Here is a 23,425-nt window from a genome sequence, read left to right on the forward strand (position 1 = left end):
TCTCATAGTGTATCCCAGAATGTTGTTATCTGAAAAAAATTAGCTCATTTTGTATTTGTATTAATCAATGCTAACTGCTTACACCATCTTCCTAACTTTATTTAGTCTTTAACATGTGAGAGTGGGCAGGCAGGGCGATGGAGGTGGGGGTGGAAAGAGGGCAGATGGGACACAGGAGAAACATCATCAGCATACATGGCTGTCAATTTCCATACAGCAAGGTCCCACAAACTGCAATGAAATAAATTACTAGATTATTTGTTTTATGTGTTGGTTGAGGGATAAATGTTGGCTAGGATACCTGGAGAACTCCCCTGCTCTTCGAATAGTGCCATGGGATCTTTTAGATCCACCTGAGCGGGCAGATGGGGCTCTAGTGTAACAGCCAAAAGCCAGTACCTCCGACAGTGCAGCACTCCCTCATTACTGTGCTAGAGTATTGGCTTAAATATTTTTTTACTCCAGTCTCTGAAGTCGGACTTGAACCCACAATGTGGCTCAATGGGGCTAAAATTCTGGTTGGAGGCTTTCTTCGGACGAATGTCTCCGACGCGAAATTTTTTTGCAAAAGTGCCTGGCGGTCCAGGAGGCGCCTTGGATTCTGGTCGGAAGTCTTCTCTTCCCGCTCTTCGCAGTGCATCCACGTCTTGGAGTCACATGGGACTGGACAACCAATCATGGCACAGTATTGATAATAATGGGAACTCCGTATCTCCAAGTTCCTATTACTATCCTAAAACACCCAAACACAACATAAAAAAATTTAAAAAACACCACACATACTTAAAATTAATTGAAATTAAAGTTAATTAAATGTTTTAGAAAAAAAAATACTTTTTGGATTTTTTTTTAAGTGTTTTGTAAAATAAACTTACCTTAGTGGACAGGGTTTTCAAACAAAAAATGTGTGTTTTTAAAATTTTATTTTTATGTTTTAAAACTCTTGCGCTGGTAAAAGTAGGCCATGCGCCTGCTTTTATCAGGCGCAAGAGTTTGAAGGACATTTGCTGGGCAGATAGCCCAATCTCGCCCGCGCGAATGTCTTTCCTGCAGGGAAATCTTGACAGATTGGAAAAGCCAGTTTTCGGCGCATGCGCATTGCGTGTCGAAAACCGGCTTTTGCGAGGCCTCACCGGGTCCGTACTCACAGCGTATGGACCCAGCGAGGCTGGGATTTCAGGGCCAATATCCTTTTTTTGAAAACTTTAAAAAAAATGCCTGTTAGAGAGATGGGAGGTGATGAGATGGTGTCCATGCCATGTTAAATTGCAGGTGAAGTTACACACTTGGTACAGGAGGTTTTACTTCACCTGGTTATAGTCTGTTTACGAACTTCATTTAACACTGCAGTTTGTACTAAGTAATGCATTTACATGAAATGAGGTTCAGCACCAGACACCATGCTGCAGCTGTACAGCACCTCAAATACTTATTTTTTAATATATTGCTGAGTCACATTGGGATCTTGTTTTAATTTATAATAATTTTAACACTTGCAGGGATTAATGATGCATTGGTTGTAATTTACCAAAATTCCCTGGATTCTGGAGAAGTCCCAGCAGATTGGAAAACTGCAAATGTAACGCCTCTATTTAAAAAAGGAGGCAGACAAAAAGCAGGAAACTATAGACCAGTTAGCCTAACATCTGTGGTTGGGAAAATGTTGGAGTCCATTATTAGAGAAGCAGTAGTAGGACATTTGGAAAAGCAAAATTCGGTCAGGCAGAGTCAGCATGGATTTATGAAGGAGAAGTCATGTTTGACAAATTTGCAGGAGTTCTTAGAGGATGTAACAAACAGGGTGGATAAAGAGGAACCAGTGGATGTGGTGTATTTGGACTTCCAGAAGGCATTTGACAAGGTGCCACATAAAAGGTTACTGCACAAGATAAAAGTTCACGGGATTGGGGGTAATATATTAGCATGGATAGAGGATTGGCTAACTAACAGAAAACAGAGTTGGGATAAATGGTTCATTCTCTGGTTGGCAACCAGTAACTAGTGGGGTGCCGCAGGGATCAGTGCTGGGACCCCAACTATTTACAATCTATATTAACGACTTAGAAGAAGGGACTGAGTGTAACGTAGCCAAGTTTGCTGATGATATAAAGATGGGAGGAAAAGCAATGTGCGAGGAGGACACAAAAAATCTGCAAAAGGACATAGACAGGCAAAACGAGTGGGCAAAAATTTGGCAGATGGAGTATAATGTTGGAAAATGTGAGGTCATGCACTTTGGCAGAAAAAAAATCAAAGAGCAAGTTATTATTTAAAAGAAGAAAAATTGCAAAGTGCTGCAGTACAGCAGGACCTGGGAGTACTTGTGCATGAAACACAAAAGGTTAGTATGCAGGTACAGCAAGTGATCAGGAAGGCCAATGGTATCTGAGCCTTTATTGAAAAGGGGATGGAGTATAAAAGCAGGGAAGTCTTGCTACAGCTATATAAGGTATTGGTGAGACCACACCTGGAATAATGCGTGCAGTTTTGGTTTCCATATTTATGAAAGGATATAGTTGCTTTGGAGGCAGTTCAGAGTTCACTAGGTTGATTCCGGGGATGAAGGGGTTGACTTATGAGGAAAGGTTGAGTAGGTTGGGCCTCTACTCATTGGAATTCAGAAGAATGAGGTGATCTTATCGAAACATATAAAATTATGAGGGGGCTTGACAAGGTGAATGCAGAGAGGATGTTTCCACTGATGGGAGAGACTAGAACGAGAGGGCATGATCTTAGAATAAGGGGCTGCCCATTTAAAACTGAGATGAGGAGAAATTTCTTGTGAGGGTTGTAAATCTGTGGAATTCGTTGCCTCAGAGAACTGTGAAAGCTGAAACACTGAATAAATTTAAGACAGAAATAGAAAGTTTCTTAAACGATAAGGGGTTATGGGGAACGGGCAGGGAAGTGGAGCTGAGTCCATGATCAGATCAGCCATGATCTTATTGAATGGCGGAGCAGGCTCGAGGGGCAGTATGGCCTACTCCTGCTCCTATTTCTTATGTTCTTATGTTTTAAGAAAGAAAGACTTGGATATATATAGTGCCTTTCACGACCACCGGATGTCTCAAAGTTTACAGCTAATGAAGTACTTTTGGAATGTAATAACTATTGTAATGTAGGAAACACCTGGTTTAGGGGACGGACTGTTCGTACTTTTCTTTGTGCGCCTGCATCCTCTCGAGACCCCGCCCCCGACGCCTCCCGCCCAGAACTAGGGCCCCTAGCATGTTCATTCTGAACTGACCACATTATCTGACTGAGCTGCCGAGCCACCGAAGCCTCTGACCGGCCCCCGAGCCTCTCGCTGAGCCCACGAGCCTCTGACCGGCCCCCGAGCCTCTCGCCGAGCCCACGAGCCTCTGACCGGCCCCCGAGCCTCTCGCTGAGCCCACGAGCCTCTGACCGGCCCCCGAGCCTCTCGCCGAGCCACCGAAGCCTCTGACCGGCCCCCGAGCCTCTCGCTGAGCCCACGAGCCTCTGACCGGCCCCCGAGCCTCTCGCTGAGCCCACGAGCCTCTGACCGGCCCCCGAGCCTCTCGCTGAGCCCACGAGCCTCTGACCGGCCCCCGAGCCTCTCGCCGAGCCCACGAGCCTCTGACCGGCCCCCGAGCCTCCCGCTGAGTCTCCGAAGCCTCTGACCGGCCCCCGAGCCTCTCGCCGAGCCCACGAGCCTGTGACCGGCCCCCGAGCCTCTCGCCAAGCCCACGAGCCTCTGACCGGCCCCCGAGCCTCTCGCTGAGCCCACGAGCCTCTGACCGGCCCCCGAGCCTCTCGCTGAGCCCACGAGCCTCTGACCGGCCACCGAGCCTCTCGCTGAGCCCACGAGCCTCTGACTGGGCCCTGAGCCTCCCACTGAGCCCACGAGCCTCTGACCGGCCCCCGAGCCTCCCGCTGAGCCTCCGAAGCCTCTGACCGGCCCCCGAGCCTCTCGCTGAGCCCACGAGCCTCTGACCGGCCCCCGAGCCTCTCGCTGAGCCCACGAGCCTCTGACCGGCCCCCGAGCCTCTCGCTGAGCCCACGAGCCTCTGACCGGCCCCCGAGCCTCTCGCTGAGCCCACGAGCCTCTGACCGGCCCCCGAGCCTCTCGCTGAGCCCACGAGCCTCTGACCGGCCCCCGAGCCTCTCGCTGAGCCCACGAGCCTCTGACCGGCCCCCGAGCCTCCCGCTGAGCCCACGAGCCTCTTACTGGGCCCTGAGCCTCCCGCTGAGCCCACGAGCCTCTGACCGGCCCCCGAGCCTCCCGCTGAGCCTCCGAAGCCTCTGACCGGCCCCCGAGCCTCTCGCTGAGCCCACGAGCCTCTGACCGGCCCCCGAGCCTCTCGCTGAGCCCACGAGCCTCTGACCGGCCCCCGAGCCTCTCGCTGAGCCCACGAGCCTCTGACCGGCCCCGAGCCTCTCGCTGAGCCCACGAGCCTCTGACCGGCCCCCGAGCCTCTCGCTGAGCCCACGAGCCTCTGACCGGCCCCCGAGCCTCTCGCTGAGCCCACGAGCCTCTGACCGGCCCCCGAGCCTCTCGCTGAGCCCACGAGCCTCTGACCGGCCCCCGAGCCTCTCGCTGAGCCCACGAGCCTCTGACCGGCCCCCGAGCCTCTCGCTGAGCCCACGAGCCTCTGACCGGCCCCCGAGCCTCTCGCTGAGCCCACGAGCCTCTGACCGGCCCCCGAGCCTCTCGCTGAGCCCACGAGCCTCTGACCGGCCCCCGAGCCTCTCGCTGAGCCCACGAGCCTCTGACCGGCCCCCGAGCCTCTCGCTGAGCCCACGAGCCTCTGACCGGCCCCCGAGCCTCTCGCTGAGCCCACGAGCCTCTGACCGGCCCCCGAGCCTCTCGCCGAGCCCACGAGCCTCTGACCGGCCCCCGAGCCTCTCGCTGAGCCCACGAACCTCTGACCGGCCCCCGAGCCTCTCGCTGAGCCCACGAGCCTCTGACCGGCCCCCGAGCCTCTCGCTGAGCCCACGAGCCTCTGACCGGCCCCCGAGCCTCTCGCTGAGCCCACGAGCCCCTGACCGGCCCCCGAGCCTCCCGCTGAGCCCACGAGCCTCAGACTGGGCCCTAAGCCTCCCACTGGGGGGGGAGGGAGGGAAAGGAGGAGAAAGACTGGGATGGGGGGCGGGGGTTGAGAGTGCGCGCGAGAGAGACTGGGTGGGGGGAGGCTGGGTGAGGAGGGGAGATCAGAGGGGAGGGAGGGAACTCTGGGAAGACTGATCAAGTTCTTCCAACCCCCTTTACACCCAAAGCCGATGTCTTGAAAATCTCGGTGTGTGTGTTACAAGGGACATCGTTGGAGTGGATGATATCCAGAAGTCACGACTGTCACTATTCAATAAACCTGTTAACAATCCGCACACAATGCCCCATCTATGGCGGGCGGTGGTTGGGGGGGGGGGCTGGGTAAGGTCATGTGCTTGGGTAAGGGACTTCGGCTAGAACTTGGTGGCTTTTGGGGAGATCTATCCTCGGTAGCTTCTGAGTTACAATTTGCGAAGTCAGTCAGAACTTGGGCTGGGTGGTTCCAGTTACACATTCCAGAGAAACTTCAGGGGGTGGCTTATCCTCCCAAGGGGACCAACCAGACAAGTTGGCCATTTTGGCAGTACAAATAGACACCTCCCTGATTTAGGTAGCAATGGAAAGGCCTTGGTGTCTTATTACTTGTCTACAGTCAAAGGCTAATGTGCAGGAGGAGAAAAATCCCTGTACGTGGAAAATGTGAGCCCAAAAAGGGATTGTCTGTGGACAGTATGGGAATACTGGCTTGAGGTTGGTGGGATGCAAGATTGTGCTATTGCTATCGACTTCTGCTCTCCTTTGGCCGAGAGGGTAATTGCGCAACTTGGGTTTAAATCAAACTGTGCTCCAAATTTTAGAAGGGGATGACAACGATCGTTTTATCGGGGTATTAGATATTTTAGCCGGTAACTCAAAGTAGGTCAAAAATGTATGCCAACTAACTCATGACCTCATTAAGCACGGCATTCTTTCCTGTTAATCCTGCTAATAGAATGGACTGTGATATTGTGAAGCGTGCTGTATCAGCATTTATGATTCAATGATTGAAGTATACAGGGAGAAATTTAAGAAACTGAGAGGATCTGGACAGCATCTATAAGAGGAAAAATTATCCAGCTCGAAGACAGCACAGTGATGAGGCTAGAAAGTACAGTGTCAGCTGTGGCTCAGTGGTAGTTCTCTTGCCTCCGAGTCAGAAGGTTAAGTTTAAAACTACTCCAGAGACTTGAGCACATAATCTAGGCTGGCGCTTCAGTGCAGTAGTGAGGAAGTGCTGCACTGTTGGAGGTGATGTCTTTTGGATGAGATGTTAAACCGAAGCCCTGTCTGTCCTTTCAGGTCGAAGTAAAAGCTCACATGATCCTATTACAAGAAGAGCAGGGGGTTTTCCTGGTGTCCTGGCCAATAATTATCCCTCAACTAACAGCATTAAAACAGATAATCTCTTGATTTATTTCATTACTCTTTGTGGGACCTTGCTGTGCACAAATTGGCTGCCACATTTCCTATATTACAACAGTGACTGCACTTCAAAAGTACTTCCTAGCTGTATACTGCTTTGGAACATTCTGAGGTCAAGAAAGTTGGTTTATAAAGGCAAATTTTTTCTTTCTGTCCTGGAAATAGTCTTAGATGATTTAAGAATCTGGCTACTTGATCAGGGGTGCAAAATCCAGGGGGATCCTGTGCCCAGCACTGCCCCACGGACACACTGCTTGGCACACGACTGGATCTGGGCTGGATCAGAGGGACCATAGCTTAGATGAAGAATGGGATCCGTAGGTGATGGGTGTTTGAAATTTGCCAAGGCAGGCCACAAGGCAAACCAGTGCTGGTCTCGCGCAATGCAAACCGAGATGTACTTAGGTTGGTGAAATGGGCAGACACATGAACGATTTAATGCAGAGAAGTGTGAAGTGATCTATTTTGTTAGGAAAAATGAGGAGAGGCAAAACAAACCTAAGGGGTGCAGGAACAGAGTGACCCCGGTGCAGGAACAGAGTGACCTGGGGGTGTATGTACGCAAGTCTTCGAAGGTGGCAGGATAAGTTGAGAAGACTGTTTAAGAAAAGCATGTGAACCTTGTCTTTATAAATAGAGGCATAGAATACAAAGCAAGGATGTTATGGTAAGCCTTTTATAAACCACTGGCTAGGCCTCAGCTGACGTATTGTGTTCAATTCTGGGCACCACACTTTAGGATGGATGTTAAAGCCTTAGCGAGGGTGCAGAAGAGATAATGGTACCAGGGTGAGGGACTTCATTATGTGGAGAAGCTGGGGTGGTTCTCCTTAGAGCAGAGAAGATTAAGAGGAGTTTTGATAGAGGTGTTCAAAATCTTGAACGATTTTGATAGAGTAAATAAGGAGAAACTGTTTCCAGTGACAGAGTTGGTAATCAGAGGACACAGATTGGCAAAAGAACCAGAGGCGATATGAGGAAACTTTTTTTTTTACAACAACAACTTGTATTTATATTGCGCCTTTAACATAGTGAAACGTCCCAAGGGACTTCACAGGAGTATTGAGATAAAACAGTTTGGCACTGAGCCACATAAGTAGAAATTAGTGCAGGTGATCAAAGCTTGGGTCAAAGAGGTAGGTTTTAAGAAGCGTCTTGAAGGAGGAAAGCGAGGTAGAAATGCGGAAAGGTTTAGGCCGGGAGTTCCAGAGCTTGGGGCCGAAGCAACAGAAGGCACGGCCATCCATGATTGAGCGATTATAATCGGATGTTCAACAGGGCAGAATTAGAGGAGTGCAGACATCTCGGGGGTGGGGGTTGTGAGGCTGGATGAGATTAGAGATAGGGAGGGGTGAGGCCATGGAAGAGAGAGTGAGCTGTTGGGCTCACTTGCAGGGAGTTTACCTGGTGGGGGTGGGGTGGTGGGGGGGTGCAGGGGGAAGGTAGAGATGTTTCATGGGCTGGTATTTTTTGGTCATTTGCCCACAACGAAGACTTGGACACAAGTGATTTTTAAATGATTTTGAGCAAAAAGTGTTAATTTTTCAGAAAAGTCCCATGTTGAGTTACTGTTTCATATGCGGACAAATTATTTAAAGAAACAAAAAAAAAGAGTACTCGAGGGTAATGCAGTGGATGTGATATACACGGACTTTCAAAAGGCTTTTGATTAGGTACCTCATAGTAGGTCAGAGCTTGTGGAGTCAGGGGACAAGTAGCAGAACGGATAGTAAGCTGGCTACAAAACAGAGAGTAAGGGTTAAAAATAGTTACTCGGACTGGAGGAAAGTGGGAAGTGGCTATAAACTCATCTACTAACAAATGAAAATTGGCTAGTTAGCTGGACTGCCAGAGGGCAGGCAGCATCTGTGGGCCATATTCCAGCATGGGCCAGCACTTTCAAGAGATGAGGGGAGAAATCTGGAGATAGAACTTTAAAGTAAAGCACATGTTTTCTGGCTTTGGATGGTTATAATATGTTAATTCAGTATTTGGTGTGTTTTCCAGAGTTTGGGTTGCAAGCCAAGTCCTTTATTGATGAAGGAAAGTTGGTGCCAGATGACATGATTACTCGGATAATACTGCATGAACTGAAAAAAATAAACCAGTACAACTGGCTGCTGGATGGTAAGGACACATGCACTATGTACTTGCGCTCGTTATGCAAACATCTAGTACCGGAAAACACAGAATGCTCGGAAATTTTGCTGCATTGCACAACTTTTATCAGTGGACCACAAGTATCAAGTCTCTCCTTGAGGTTTGAACAGTTGTAGTCATGGAAAGAGATTATGCTTGGTCACTTGGAAAAATACAAAAAGCTACTCCCATGGCTCTCCTAGTTAAGACATTGAATTGAGTCTTACAGATCTGAAAGACCCGAGATTATATCTTCAGTACATATTGAGATAGTGGCCCAGATTTCCCTACAACAGTAAGATTGATAACGTACACCACCGTTAGTTTAGCCGTCCAGCCTGCTGATCTCATTGATAAATTCCCTGCCTTTCTAATTAGAATATGCTGCAGCAAGAATGGCGGCGAAGTGGACAATTTATTGCAGCGATTTGCCGAATGCATTTGTTCATCTGAGCTGGAAGTACTCGGCCTCTCCCACCAGCCGCTCCCTCTTTGGGAAGTTTGAACACATCCCTGAAGAGGAATCCATCCATTGTAAAATAACGGTACCTGGGAAGGATATTGATGATGTTCCTGGAGGGAATCAGAGATGCTGGCAAGGGTGTCATGATTCTTTTTAATTTAATTATTCAAATTTTTAAACTCTGGCATCTGATTTTAGTGATAAACTGTGAGCGAAGTTACTGTATGATTTAACATCTCCCCAAAGGCAGCATTTGGCTAGGGATCAGGCTCTCCAGGAGCTGAACAATCCAGCTCAGGCCAACTCTTTCATGCTGACTGATCTCTCAGCAATAACTCGTGCTGCTGCCAATCCACCACGTGCTTACCAGCGCTATTATTTTTAAGCCTAAGGGCTCAATTTTCCATAAGCCTGTTTTCTGGCATATTGCCAGAGTTACGCCTGTTTTTCTAGGCCAGAAATGCGGCAGAAATATTTTGCCAAAGTTTCCCCGATGTATAATTCGAATTTGGTGCCGCGCAGCGTGTCCAGTCACCTCGGGGGCTGGAGCCTGCTGTCTGTGCCAAAAAATGAAACCACACCTTCTGCGCATGTGCGGAAAAAAAAGTTACGTTTTTGACGTCTTTCCAATGGACGTGCATGCTCAGTACAGCTCCCTTTTGGCAATGGGCCATTTTTAAAGAGCCAGTTGTGTGCGTGAGAAGGAGTGCTGTGTGAGCATTGGGAAAATCATAGTTGGAGCAGTACAAGATGCAACGCAGTGCAAGGACCAAGAATTTCTTACAGGAAGAAGTGGAGGCACTAGTTACTGTGATTGAGACCAGATGGCAGGAGCTGGATACCAGCAGAGGTCACATGAAAGTTCCACCCAAAGAAATGAAGAAACATTGGAACCAAGTTGCAGAAGATTACTGCGCAGTGGTGACCAGTGGAAGCCAGTGTAAAAAGAAATGGCAGGACCTTGGTCAAGTAGTTAGTGTAAGTAATATTTTAATTTATTCAATGGAATTGCAATTGTAAATGTGACCAACTATGTATGTCCCACCCAGCAGAAAGACACCCTCTCTAAAAAGTTGCATTTTCATCTTTGCAGAGCAAGGTGGCACATAATAAAAGGGAAAGAACTTGAACAGGAGGAGGCCCGGCAAATCTGCACCCACTGACACTCTTGGAAGAGAAGGTCGCTGCTTTGATGGGTCCTGCCTGGAGAAAAGCAATCAGTACTGCACAAGTTGGGCCCACACTCGAGGGAGAGGGTCAGTCCTGCAAATTCATCGTGGGCCTTCAAATCAGCCTGCTGCCTGGCCTGCGATGTGTGAGCCTACTCATGTCATCCATCCTGCCCCCTCCTCTGCTGCTAACCATTTGACTGTTCTATTATCTTTTGCAGAACTTGAGGCCAACCCTGAAGATGATTCAGACGTGGACGAGCCTGAAGAGGAGAACATCTTCCAATCCAACCCTCCAGACCAAGAACATGGGGATGAGGCCGAGGGGATGGAGCTGGATGAAGCTCCCACTGTTGTACTGACTTTGGAGGAGATGCTGCTCAAGGAGGTGACAGCCCCTTCTGTGACTAGTGGTTTGAGTGTTGGTGGGACATTCCATGGTTTCACACCTTCCGAGGCTGCAGGTCCCAGTGGTATGGTGCAGCGAGGCACACCCAGGGCCCCAACGTCCCAAGCTGCAGGTCCCAGTGTTGCGAGGCACACCCGTGGGGAGGAGGGGAAGGAGAGCCCGACCGCGCTCTTCTGAGGTGCAGGATCTAACAGATGTGGTTCAGATGATGTCATTGAGTGCGGAGCGCATTGACCTTACTGGATCACTCCTGGATGCCATCAATGGGGTGAGTGATGAGGTAGCAGAACTGTCAGCAAAAGTAACAGCAATGACACAAGAAATGGGAACGATATCCGGGACCATCGGTGAGGGAATAGTGGCCATGAGGGAGGGAATGTCAGAGGTAGTGCAAACCACGTCACTGACCATGAGGGAGGGAATGTTGCAGGTCGTTGAGACACTGTCAGGGCGCATGAGGGACGGCATGTGTGAGTTAGCTGCTGCAATAAGGGAACACACCCAGACCCCGTGTCCATTGACAGAATCAACTCCAATCCCCACAACAGCCGGGCCCTCCAACTTGCTGCCTGACACCGCCACTCTCAAGAGGTGCTCAGTACCCGAGATGTTAGAAAGAATAAGCTTGGTATCAAGCCCAGAAACACTGCGCCAACGCCTGCGGGCAGGGGTGGTGGAGTGTCCAAGACTGAGCGCAGCGGGCGGTCTTAGAATAAGGGGGAGGAGAGATGGATGCAGCCTTTCTTTGCTGCTGCTGTTGTTGTTATTGTTACTGTTGTAACTGTTCTCCAATTAAAAGTTTTTTGTAAGTTAGGTAAATTTATAAGTGATCTTAAAGTAAAGTTTGATACAAGAATAATTTTATTTAAGTTAAGTACATTGTAAACTTTTGAATAAAATATATTTTACATTAAAACAGAATCATGTTCCATCAACACAACACTACAGCACAGCTCGAAACAGTAAACATGTCCATGTGGAATAGTTGCCGCTGAGCCCTCGGGCATCTATAAAGCATTCACAGATGAGCTGCTGGCGCAAGGCTCGAACAATTGTTAAAAGAGCACGATGGCCCGTCGTGCTCCGGCCTCAGGCACTTGCATGGTTTCCACATCCTTGTTGTCGTCCTCCTCCCCCTCCTACAACTCCTCGTCACCTGCATCTTCCACATCATTATCATCAGCCACTCTCACCGCAGGTGGGTCTTCCACTACCAGCTGCTGTTGCCTCATGATGGCTAAGTTATGCAGCATGCAGCACAGAACAGTGAACTGACCAAAAATCTCGGGAGTACAGCAAGTAGCCTTCGGAATGGTCCAGGCATCGGAAACGCTGTTTCAATATACCAGTGGTCCTCTCAATGATGCTATGCGTCGCAATGTGCGACATGTTGTATTGACGGTCAGCTTCCGTCCGGGTTACGGATAGGGGCGTCATAAGCCAGGTGGCGAGACCGTATCCTTTGTCTCCCAGTAGCCAACTTTGCCCTTCTGGCTGCTGCTGAAACATGGCAGACATAATGCTGTCGCGTAGGATGAATGCATCATGGGTGCTGCCAGGGTATCTTGCATGGACTGACATGATATAATGCATGTCGTCACACACGAGTTGTTCATTAATGGAGTGGAAGCCTTTTCTGTTCCTGTACATCTCGGAATCCTTCAAAGGTGCTCGCAAGGCAATGTGGATACAATCAATGCAGCCCTGTACCTTTTGGGAAGCCAGCAATCCTGGAGAAGCCCATAGCCCTGTCATGGATTGCTTGGGCGATCATGGGGAACTTTATAAAGTCATTCCTACGCGTGTACAGTGCAGCTGTGACCTGGCGAATGGAGACATGTGTTGCATGTTGAGAGATGGTGCACACATCTCCAGTTATAGCTTGAAACGATCTGGAGGCATAGAATGAAAGTGTAGCTGTAACCTTCACTTCAACTGACAAAGCAGTCCTCCTGATGCTTCTAGGTTGCAGGTCTGCTTTGACCAACTCACAGATCTCATTTACAACTTCTTTGCGAAAACGCAACCTTCTGACACTGTCTGCATCACTCAGGGGGAGGTACGAACGCCTGTCTTGATATACCCAAGGTGGGTAAGGCCTCCTGCCCAGCACCCTATGGGCTCTGATGTTCCTGATGCAATGAAGTCAAATCAATTGTCTCCTACGTAGCACCATGATGCAGAAAGCTCGCACAAGGTATGGTATTGTCAGTATTGCTCGCATACTTAAATTTAACCTTTGAAAGAAGCTCAAAACGACAGGAAAGCAGGCAGCACAGGTTCACAGTTGTATCTCTCCAGGTCTGTATGGATGGACCACACCCAAAGGTCTTGTGACTTCTCTCTTTCTCTCCCCCTCCTTTCTCTCTCTCTTCCCCCTCTCTCTTTCCCCCACCCCGGCCCTTTACTAATTAGAGTCTTGTGACTTCTCTCTCCCTCCCCAGGCTCCAAGGCCTCCAATCGGGCTCTCGCTCTCTCTCCTTCCTCCCTCCCCCCCACCACGGCTTGTTTTGTAGCCGAGTCCGGGCACGGGCCGATTCTATCGGCCAAACCTACGACCCTCCAGCCCTGCTTCAAGACGTTTGATGGTGGCGTGTGAGTGAGTTTAAAAAATGAGAACTTCTACGTTGACAGGTTTTTAAAAAAACACATTGAACTTTATTATTGATTTTGACAGTGTTCTTGACTGCCTCTGAAATTTCGATTTAAAAACAATGGCATCATCAGCGCAGATTTGTGAATGTGTGCTGGTTTTCTTAACTCACGAGCAGGTTTTTCGGGAGTGGCCAGATACGCGACCCAAGAGAACAAAATGTTGGGCAAACTGTGAAACATAATAAAATCTGGCGCAGACATGAGGGAACTATGACGTTTAAAAAAAAAACTGGCCTAGAAAAATCGTAACTAAGTCAGTTACGCCAGCGCAGATCGCAGGGGGAATCTTTGGAAAAAAATAAATACGCCCAAAATAACGCCGCAAATGAACGGGGAAAATTGAGCTCTAAGTGACTACGGCTTAATGCAGGAAAATCATGTTCACCATTGATTTTAATGGAGGCGGAGCTATGATTACCATTTGTTTTAGTCAAGGCTTAAAGGTCCATGGAGCGCCATAATTAATGGCGTAAGTCAATTACTCCATAATTTCCTCTTTTGCACCGTTTGAGGGTCCCTACACCATTGATGTGCCCTCTGCAATGGTGCACTATCCTCATCCATGCCATTGTTACCTCTAGACTATTCCAACGCACTTCTGGCCGGCCTCCCACATTCATAAACTTGAGGTCATCCAAAGCTCAGCTGCCTGTGTCCTAACTTGCACCAAGTCCCATTCACCCATCACCCCTGTGCTCACTGACCTACATTGACTCTTGGGTAAGCAATGCCTTGATTTAAAAATTCGAATCCTTGTTTTCAAATCCCTCCATGACTTCACTTCTCCCTATCTCTGTAATCTCCTCCAGCTCCACAACCCTCCGAAATATCTGTGCACCTCTAAGTCTGACCTCTTGAGCATCCCTGATTTTAATCACTCCATCATTGATGGCCGTGTCTTCAGCTGCCTAGGCCCTAAGCTCTGGAATTCCCTCCCTAACTCTCTCCACCTCTCTTGTTTTATAACACTCCTGTGAAGCACCTTGGGACATTTTACTACATTAATTGTGCTATATAAATACAAGTTGTTGTTGATTTTTGTTGCTGCTGCAAGTCCCCAGGAAAATCTGGGCCATTGGTTTCAGCCATGAGTAGAAACTCGATAGCTGCCCACTGTGCGCCCTTGGATTAGAGATGAAGAACTGAACCAGGAATTCTTGTCCCTATTGAAGATTTTTTTTAAAATTTTGGTCAGCTGGTTATCTTGACGTATGAGGAAACCCATCACCATGTCTGAATCTCCACATCAAGCCACCAAAATCTCCACCCAATATGAAATGTACACAATATTCATTGAATTCGAGAGAGTATAGAAGATCAAGGGGTAAACTGAGGTGTTGAAAATGTTAAAAGGATTTATTAGGGTACATAAAGAGAAACTACTGCCTCTGGTGGGGGTATCAGGAATAAGGGGGCACAATCTTAAAATTAGAGCTCAGCCATTCAGGATTGAAATGAGGAAACACTTTTTTACACAAAAGGTAGTAGAAATATGGAACCCTTGCCGCCCTTGCCCCCCCACCCCTCCCTGCAAAAGGTCACTGAGGCCATGATCTAATTGAATGACAGAGTAGGCTTGTGGGGCTGACTGGCCTATTCCTGTTCCTAAGTTTTTAAAACTTAAGCACAGTTGTGCAGAACAATGGCTGAGGGATCCTCCAAGCTGGATCTACTTTACCTACCATCACAGAGCATTTGTAAGCTTCCTGCTGCTTGTTCAGCTAATAATATCGGTCCCTTCGGACATTTGCTTGCAGGGTACCTGGGCGCGAGCAATCTCTGTTCCCAGGATGACATCGACCATACTCTAGATCATTGAAAACTCATCTGGCTCAGAGATTCTGGGTTACTGGGCTTGCCACAGTGGGGTAACTTCATTCACAGCTTCTATTCCAGACATGTCATCTTGAAGCCAACTTGATTGCAAGGAGACCTTGTTTCCTCCTCCCAAATAAGGAGGATATCATCATAGGCAGTCCCTCGGGATCGAGGAAGACTTGCTTCCACTCTTAGCATGAGTTCTTAGGTGGCTGTACAGTCCAATACGAGAACCAGTTTCTGTCACAGGTGGGACAGATAGTCATTGAGGGAAAGGGTGGGCAGGGAGCCTGGTTTGCCGCATGCTCCTCCCGCTGCCTGCGCTTGATTTCTGCATGCTCTCGGCGACGATACTCGAGGAGCTCAGCGCCCTCCCGGATGCACTTCCTCCACTTAGGGCGGTCTATGGCCAAGGACTCCAGGTGTCAGTATGTCCTTGTGACGTTTCCTCTGCCCGCCTTTGGCTCGTTTGCCGTAGACAAGTTCCGAGTAGAGCGCTTGCTTTGGGAGTCTCGTGTCTGGCGTGCGGACTATGTGGCCTGTCCAGCGGAGCTGATCAAGTGTGGTCACTGCTTCAATGCTGAGGATGTTGGCCTGGACGAAGATGCTCGTGTTTGTGCGTCTGTCTTCCCAGGGGATTTGCAGGATCTTGCGGAGACATCGCTGGTGGTATTTCTCCAGCGACTCGAGGTGTCTACTGTACATGGTCCACGTTTCTGAGCCATACAGGAGGGCGGGTATTACTACAGCCCTGTAGACCATAAGCTTGGTGACAGTTTTGAGGGACTGATCTTCAAACCCCTTTTCCTCAGACGGCCGAAGGCTGCACTGGCACACTGGAGGCGGTGTTGGATCTCATCATCAATGCCTGATCTTGTTGATAGGAGGCTCCCGAGGTAGGGGAAGTAGTCCACGTTATCCAGGGCCATGCCGTAGATCTTGATGTTTGGAGGGCAGTGCTGTGCAGCGAGGACAGGCTGGTGTAGGAGCTTTGTCTTACTGATGTTTAGCGTAAGGCCCATGCTTTCATATGCCTCGGTAAATACGTCGACTATGTCCTGGAGTTCAGCCTCTGTGTGTGCACAGACGCAGGCGTCGTCTGCGTACTGTAGCTCGAGGACAGAGGTTGGAGTGGTCTTGGACCTGGCCTGGAGACGGCGAAGGTTGAACAGCTTCTCCCTGGTTATGTAGTTTAGTTCCACTCCAGCAGGGAGCTTATCAACTGTGAGGTGGAGCATGGCAGCGAGGAAGATTGAGAAGAGGGTTGAGGCGATGACGCAGCCTTGCTTGACCCCGGTCCGGACTTGAATTGGGTCTGTAATGGATCCGTTGGTAAGGATCACGGCCTGCATGTCGTCGTGGAGCAGGCGGAGTATGGTGACATACTTTTGGGGGCATCCGAAACGGAGGAGGACGCTCCATTGACCCTCGTGGTTGACAGTGTTAAAGGCCTTTGTAAGGTCGAAGAAGGCCATGTATAAGGACTGGTGCTGCTCCTTGCATTTTTCCTGCAGCTGTCGTGCTGCAAAAATTATGTCCGTTGTGCCCCGGAGGGGACGAAATCCACACTGCGACTCCGGGAGGAGCTCCTCGGCCACGGGGAGAAGACGATTGAGGAGGACTCTAGCAACGACTTTCCCAGTGGTTGATAGCAGGGACATTCCTCTGTAGTTGCCGCAGTCAGACTTGTCCCCTTTTTTAAAGATGGTCAAGATCACTGCATCTCTGAGATCTCCTGGCATATTCTCCTCCCTCCAGATGAGAGAGATGAGGTCATGTATTCGCGCCAGTAGTGCCTCTAGTAGTTGGTTAAATAACTGACGAGCATGAAGTTGAGCCATGCTTTGTGGATAACATGGTTTAGGAAATCCATCCTGAAACCCGGCAGCTAATTTGCACACAGTAAATGGTTTGCACGTGAGTGTGATACTGGTGTATTTTTTTGTGTCTTAGTAAATTCAAATTTCTTTAAACACCAGGCAGGAAAACCTATGTATCTTTAAGATGCCTTGGTAAACTTTCACCAAGTTTAGTTTGATTTACTGCATTTTTATTTCTTCTTTTGATTTGAAAGGGTTTCCCAGGACAGTCCCACAGGCAGAGGAACTGCATAAAGTTTACCAACCAGACACTGTAATTAACTTGAATGTCCCCTTTGAGACGATCAAAGAACGACTGACATCTCGCTGGATCCACCCAAGCAGCGGCAGAGTGTACAATACTGACTTTAATCCTCCAAAAGTAACAGTTAAGTATCCAGTGTTGAAACCATGAGTAGGCTTCGTTAACGCATTTGAAAGCTAAAAATGTATTCACAGAAAATTCGGTGTTGTTTTCATCTACCACCTGTTAGCTGACAATGTACTTGTTTTGCATGTCAGTAAAACATTTTTTTCAATTCTGTTTATTCAGTGGAAGTATAGTATTTAATGTTGTTGTCTTTGGATTGTACTCCCTTTAATGGACAGAAGTCACTAAAAACTAGTGGACAGGCACAAAAAGTGATGTAAAAGGCTCATAGAATATTAGCAGTTATCTCAAGGAGGCGGAAAGAAAGACTTGCATTTATATAGCGCCTTTCATATCCCAAATACTTTTGAAGTGTAGTCACTGTTGTAATCTAAGAAATGTGGCAGCCAGTTTGCACACAGCAAGCTCCCACAAACAGTAAGGTGATATAATCACTTTTCGTGATAATTGGTTGAGGGATAAATATTGGTACTATACTTTTTCGAATAGTACCATGGATCTTTTATTTCCACCTGAGAGGGAAGATGGCGCCTCGGTTTAAAATCTCATCTGACAGACGACACCTCTGCCAATGCATTACTCCCATGGCCTTTTGACTCCAAGACGAGAATGCGACCACTGAGCCAAGGCTGACACCTTCTACTATTGTTCACATATAGGAAAGTTTAACTTGATCATTTTACCAAACCGTAGGATTAAAAAAAAAATAATAGATTTGGAATCCAGTAAATAACCATTTCGTAAACCCGAGTCATTTTGGTTTCTTTACCTGTTTAGCATTGACTCTTCCATTTGAGTTAATATTTCTGTTTAAAGTTCTTCATTTGGAATTTATTGGTCAATGTTCCTTTCTAATCAAAGTACAATCTCAAAGCTTGTTGGATGAATGCCAGGATTTGGGTTTTGTATATATTGTCATTGCCTGTGTATCAGCTGTTGGAAATGCCCAGTCTCAACACCATCCAGAATCTGAAGCCCCTATATCCCAGAGCTTTTATACAATGAGAAATGTTTAGCATCATCACTATCAGTGGCTGCTGAGTCTTTCAATGCCGATTGCTCTAAGACCCATATTGACAAAAGCATGAGTTGGCATCTTGATATTCTGTTACGAAAGTTAGCAGCGGCCTGGACTCAGCGGATGTTGATATACTGCACTGACCAAGTGAAGCGTGCAAAGCAGGGGTATGGCAGCGTAATGGTTGTGTTAATTGACTCGTAATCAGAGGCCTGGACTAATGATCTGGAGAATATAAGTTCAAATCCCAACATGGCAGTTTTGAGAATTTGAATTCAATAGGTGTCAGTAAAAGTGATCATGAAGCTGTTAGTTTGTCATAAAAACCCAACGAGTTCATTCATGTCCTTTTTGGGAAAGAAACCTGCTGGCCTTATCATCTTTGGCTTTTATGTGACTCCAGTCCCACATCAATATTGTTGATTCTTAACTGCTCTATTAAGTGTCCTAGCATCAAACCACTATAGCATTGTGGGAGCACCTTCACCACATGGACTGCAGCGTTTCAAGAAGACCAACCACCACCTCAAGGCAACTAGGGATGGGCAATAAATGCCAGCCTTGCCAGCGATGTCTAAATCCAGAGAATCAATTAGACAAAAAATTTCCTTTGGCCTAAAATTATTCCCATGAAGCTAAAAGCTAAGTTTTGAATCTTGCTGGTTAGTGATCAGCCATCCCACATAATCACTAAGGTACAACCACGACTTAGGGCTGAATAACAAGTGCCAGCCATCGATGGAGCCAATTAGTTTCCATCAACATTACTGTATGTTGCCCTTGCCTACATAGCTTCCTGCCCTACATAGCTTGTCTACCTGCCCTACATAGCTTGTCTACCTGCCCTACATAGCTTGTCTACCTGCCCTACATAGCTTGTCTACCTGCCCTAAACCAGGAAAGAGAACATTTGCTTACATTTTTGTTTGCATTTTGATAGCATTGTAGGAATGATCCTCGGGAGTGAAGTGACCTGTAACATGTACCTTGGCATAAAATTCATAAGCTCCTTGATGGTATTAAATTATTGCTAGCCCTTCTTTACATTGACAAAAGAAGAGCTATTACGCTACTGCGTGTAGAGTACAGGCCACCAAATAGTGGGAAAGAGATAGAGTAGCAAATTACAGAAAGATGCAAGATCTGCAGAGTAGTGATAATGGGGATTTCAATTATCTTAATTTAGACTAATGTTAAGGGCAAAGAGGAGGAGGAGGAGGAGAAATTCCTGAAATGTCTAAGAGAACTTTCTTCAGTGTGTTTCCAACTCAACGAGGAAGGAAGCAGTGCTGGATCTAATTCTGGGGAATGAAGTGGAGCATGTTACAGTGGGGGAACATTTGGCGAACAGTGATCATAATTGCCTTGAAATCCCAGTTTCTTCTTCCTGCGGGCACTCGACTAAAAATAGGAGAGAAGATGCGCACTTACCTTTTAGTTGAACGCTTACCAGAGATCCCGGACTCAAGGCCTCCTCCTCTTGCGCAACGGAGCGCATTCCTGTTGGGACGTTCGTAGTAGTCACTTGGGTCTGGACACCCAATCACGGTAAAGTATTTTCTCATTCATAGTAATAGGAGTTTCGTAAGTATGAAACTCCTATCAGTATGAATGAGAAACACCCCCAAACACTACATAACATTTTTTTTTAAACACCTCACATAAACACATTATAGAAATTAAAATTGATCGAAATATTTTTTGAAAAAAAATATTTGCCGATTTTTAAAAAGTTTTAATTATGGTTTAAAATAAACTTACCTTAGTGGACAGGGATTTTAACATATAAAAATAAAATTTTAAAATATTTATGTTTTTATGTTTTAAAATGCTTACATTGGTAAAAGTAGGCTATGCACCTGCATAGCAAGAGTTGGTGCAAGAGTTTTAAGGACATTTGCAGGGCAAGAGATGGGCACATAGCTCAATCTCTGTCATGGGATTGTCCTTCTCCGGATCGGAAGACCAGCTTTTGCGTTGCCTTCCCGGGTCCGTACACACTCCATACGGACCAGGGGAGGCTGGGATTTCAGGGCCATTATCATTATGTTTAGAATAGTTATGGAAAAGGACAAGGAACAATCAAGTGTAAAAAAATACTTAACTGGAAGAGAACTAACTTCAGTGAGTTGAAAAGGGACCTGGCCCAGTTGGATTGGGAGCAGAAATTGGTCGGCAAAACAGTTATTGAACAATGGGAGGCCTTCAAAGAAGAGATGGTTCAGGTACAGAGTAGATGCAATCCCTCGAGGGGGAAAGGAAGGACATCCAAAGCTAGAACTCAATGACTACAGATAGTGATTAAAATGAAACAGAAAAAGGAGGCTTATGACAATTGGAAGGTTCATAATACAGTAGAGAACCAAGATGAATATGGAGCAGATTGAAAAAAGGAAATAAGAGGGGAAAAGGGAGATGAGAATAGAGTAGCGGCTAACTTAAAAGGGAACCCAAAAGTCTTTTATAAACACAAATAGTAAAGGGGCAGTCATAGGAAGGGTGGGCCAAATAGGGACCAAAAATGAGATGATCTTGTCGTGGCAGAAGATACTAAATGAGGTTGAGGTTTAGGCTGAGGTACTAAATGAATACTTTGCATCATCACTAAAGAGGGTGCTGCCAATGTAGCAGTAAAGGAGGAGGCAATAGTGATATTGGATAGGATAAAAATAGAGAAAGAGGAGGTACTTAAAAGGTTGGCAATCCTCAAAGTAGAGAAGTTACCCGGTCCACTTGGGATGCATCCTAGGTTACTGAGGTGAATGATCAGCCATGATATTGAATGGTGGTGCAGGCTCGAAGGGCTGAATGGCCTACTCCTGCACCTATTTTCTATGTTTCTAAAGAAAGTAAGGGTGGAAATTGTGGAGACTCTGGCCACCATCTTCCAATCCTCCTTGGATATGAGGGTGGTGCCAGAAGACTGGATGGCTGTAAATGTTACACCCCCATTTAAAAAAAAAAAGGAGAGGGTTAAACCTGGCAACTACAGGCCAGTCAGTCTAACATTTGTAATGGGGAAACTTAAGAGACAATAATCCGGGGCAAAATGATTTGGCATTTGGAAAAGTATGGGATAATAAATGAAAGTTAGCACAAATTTATTAAAGGCAAATTGTGTTTGACTAACTTAATCGAGTTCTTTGAAGTAACGGAGAGTGTTGATGAGGGTAGTGCGGTTAATGTGTTTATTGACTTTCAAAAGGCATTTGACAAAGTAAGATATAACCAGACTTGTTGCCAAAATTATAGCCATGGGATTAAAGGGACAGTAGCAGCATGGATACAAAATAGACTAAGGGACAGAAAGCAGAGTAGTGGTTAACGGTTGTTTTTCAGACTGGAGGAAAGTATACAATGGTGTTCCCCAGGGGTTGGTATTATGACCACTGCTCTTTTTGATATATATTCATGACCTGGACTTGGGTACACAGGGCATTATTTCAAAATCTGCAGATGACAAATTCAGAAATGTAGTAAACAATGAGGAGGATAATAACAGACTTCAACAGGACATAGACAGACTGGTGAAATGAGCATACACACGGAAGATTGAAATTTAATGCAGAGCAGTATGAGGTGATATATTTTGGTTGGAAGAATGAGGAGAGGCAATATGAACTAAATGGTACAATTTTAAAGGGGGTGCAAAAACCGAGAGACCTGGGGGTGTAGATACACAAATCTTTGAAGATGGCAGGACAAGTTGAGAAGGTTATTTAAAAACGAATGTGGGATCCTTGGCTTTATTAATAGAGGCATAGATTACAAAATCAAGGAAGTTAGGCTAAACCTTTATAAAAGATTGGTTAGGCCTCAGCTGGAGTACAGTGGCCCATGCTGGGCACCAGACTTGAGGAAGGATGTCGAGGCCTTGGAGAGGGTGCAGAAGAGATTCACTCGAATGAGTCCAGGTATGAACAACTTCAGTTATGTGGGGAGACTGGAGAAGCTGGGGTTGTTCTCCTTTTATAGTAGGGAAGGTTCTGTGGAGATTTGATAGAGATGTTCAAAATCATGAAGGGTTTTGATAGAGTAAATAAGGAGAAACTGTTTGCAGTGGCACAACGGTCAGTAACCAGGGGATGTGGATTTACAGCGAGTGGTTAAGATCAGGAATACACTGCCTGAAAGGTTGATGGAGGCAGATTCAATAGTAACATTCAAAAGAAAATTGGATAAATACTTGAAAGAAAGGCATTTACAGGACTATGGGGAAAGAGCATGGAGTGAGATTAATTGAATAGCGCTCAAGGATGAGCTGAATGGCCTCCTTCTGTGCAGTTTCATTCTTTGATTCTATGAACTCCTTCATGTGAATTTCACTCTTTATTTCAAACTGCTGATTTCAGAAACTGCGGCAATATGCTGTTTTGTACATTCACCTGCCACACACAAGAACATAAGAAATAGGAGCAGGAGTAAGCTATTTGGCTCCTTGAGCCTGCTCCTCCATTCAATAAGATCATGGCTGATCTGATCAGCTCCACTTCCCTGCCTGCTCCCCATAACCCTTTACTCCCTTATCGCTCAAAAATCTGTCTATTTCCGCCTTAAATATATTCAATGACCCAGCCTCCACAACTCTCTGGGGCAGAGAATTCCATAGATTTACAACCCTCTGAGAGAAGAAATTCCTCCTCATCTCAGTTTTAAATGGGCGGCCCCTTATCCTGAGACTATGCCTCCTAATTTTAATTTCCCCTATGAATGGAAATATCCCCTCTGCATCCATCTTATCAAGCCCCCTCACTATCTTTTATGTTTCAATAAGATCACCTCTCTTTCTTCTGAACTCTAATGTGCAAAGGCCCAACCTACTCAACCTATCTTCATAAGTCAACCCCCTCATCTCCGGAATCAACCTAGTGAACCTTCTCTGAACAGCCTCCAATGCAAGTATATCCTTCCTTGCCTCCAGTGCGCCAATGCAGTCTTCAGCCGCCTGAGGCAAAGAGTGTTTGAAGACCAGCCCCTCAAAACTGTCACCAAGCTCATGGTTTACAGGGCTGTAGTAATACCCGCCCTCCTG

The 23,425-nt window shown here is 46.9% G+C and overlaps 1 protein-coding gene across 2 annotated transcripts in view; it reads left to right on the forward strand.

The window, feature by feature from the left end:
* The window catches only part of ak3 (adenylate kinase 3), a 40,051-nt gene that overhangs the window by 10,287 nt on the left and 6,339 nt on the right, over positions 1–23,425 (forward strand). For both annotated transcript variants that reach the window (XR_011593987.1, XM_070886261.1), the window contains exons 2-3: positions 8,480–8,599; positions 17,200–17,372. Coding sequence is in view for 1 of the 2 variants with exons in the window: in XM_070886261.1 (XP_070742362.1) it covers positions 8,480–8,599; positions 17,200–17,372 (293 nt within the window). In the remaining variant the exon portion in view is untranslated. The remainder of the gene's footprint in view (positions 1–8,479; positions 8,600–17,199; positions 17,373–23,425) is intronic.

Source organism: Pristiophorus japonicus, chromosome 1, assembly GCF_044704955.1.
Source record: "Pristiophorus japonicus isolate sPriJap1 chromosome 1, sPriJap1.hap1, whole genome shotgun sequence".
NCBI lineage: Eukaryota > Metazoa > Chordata > Chondrichthyes > Pristiophoridae > Pristiophorus > Pristiophorus japonicus.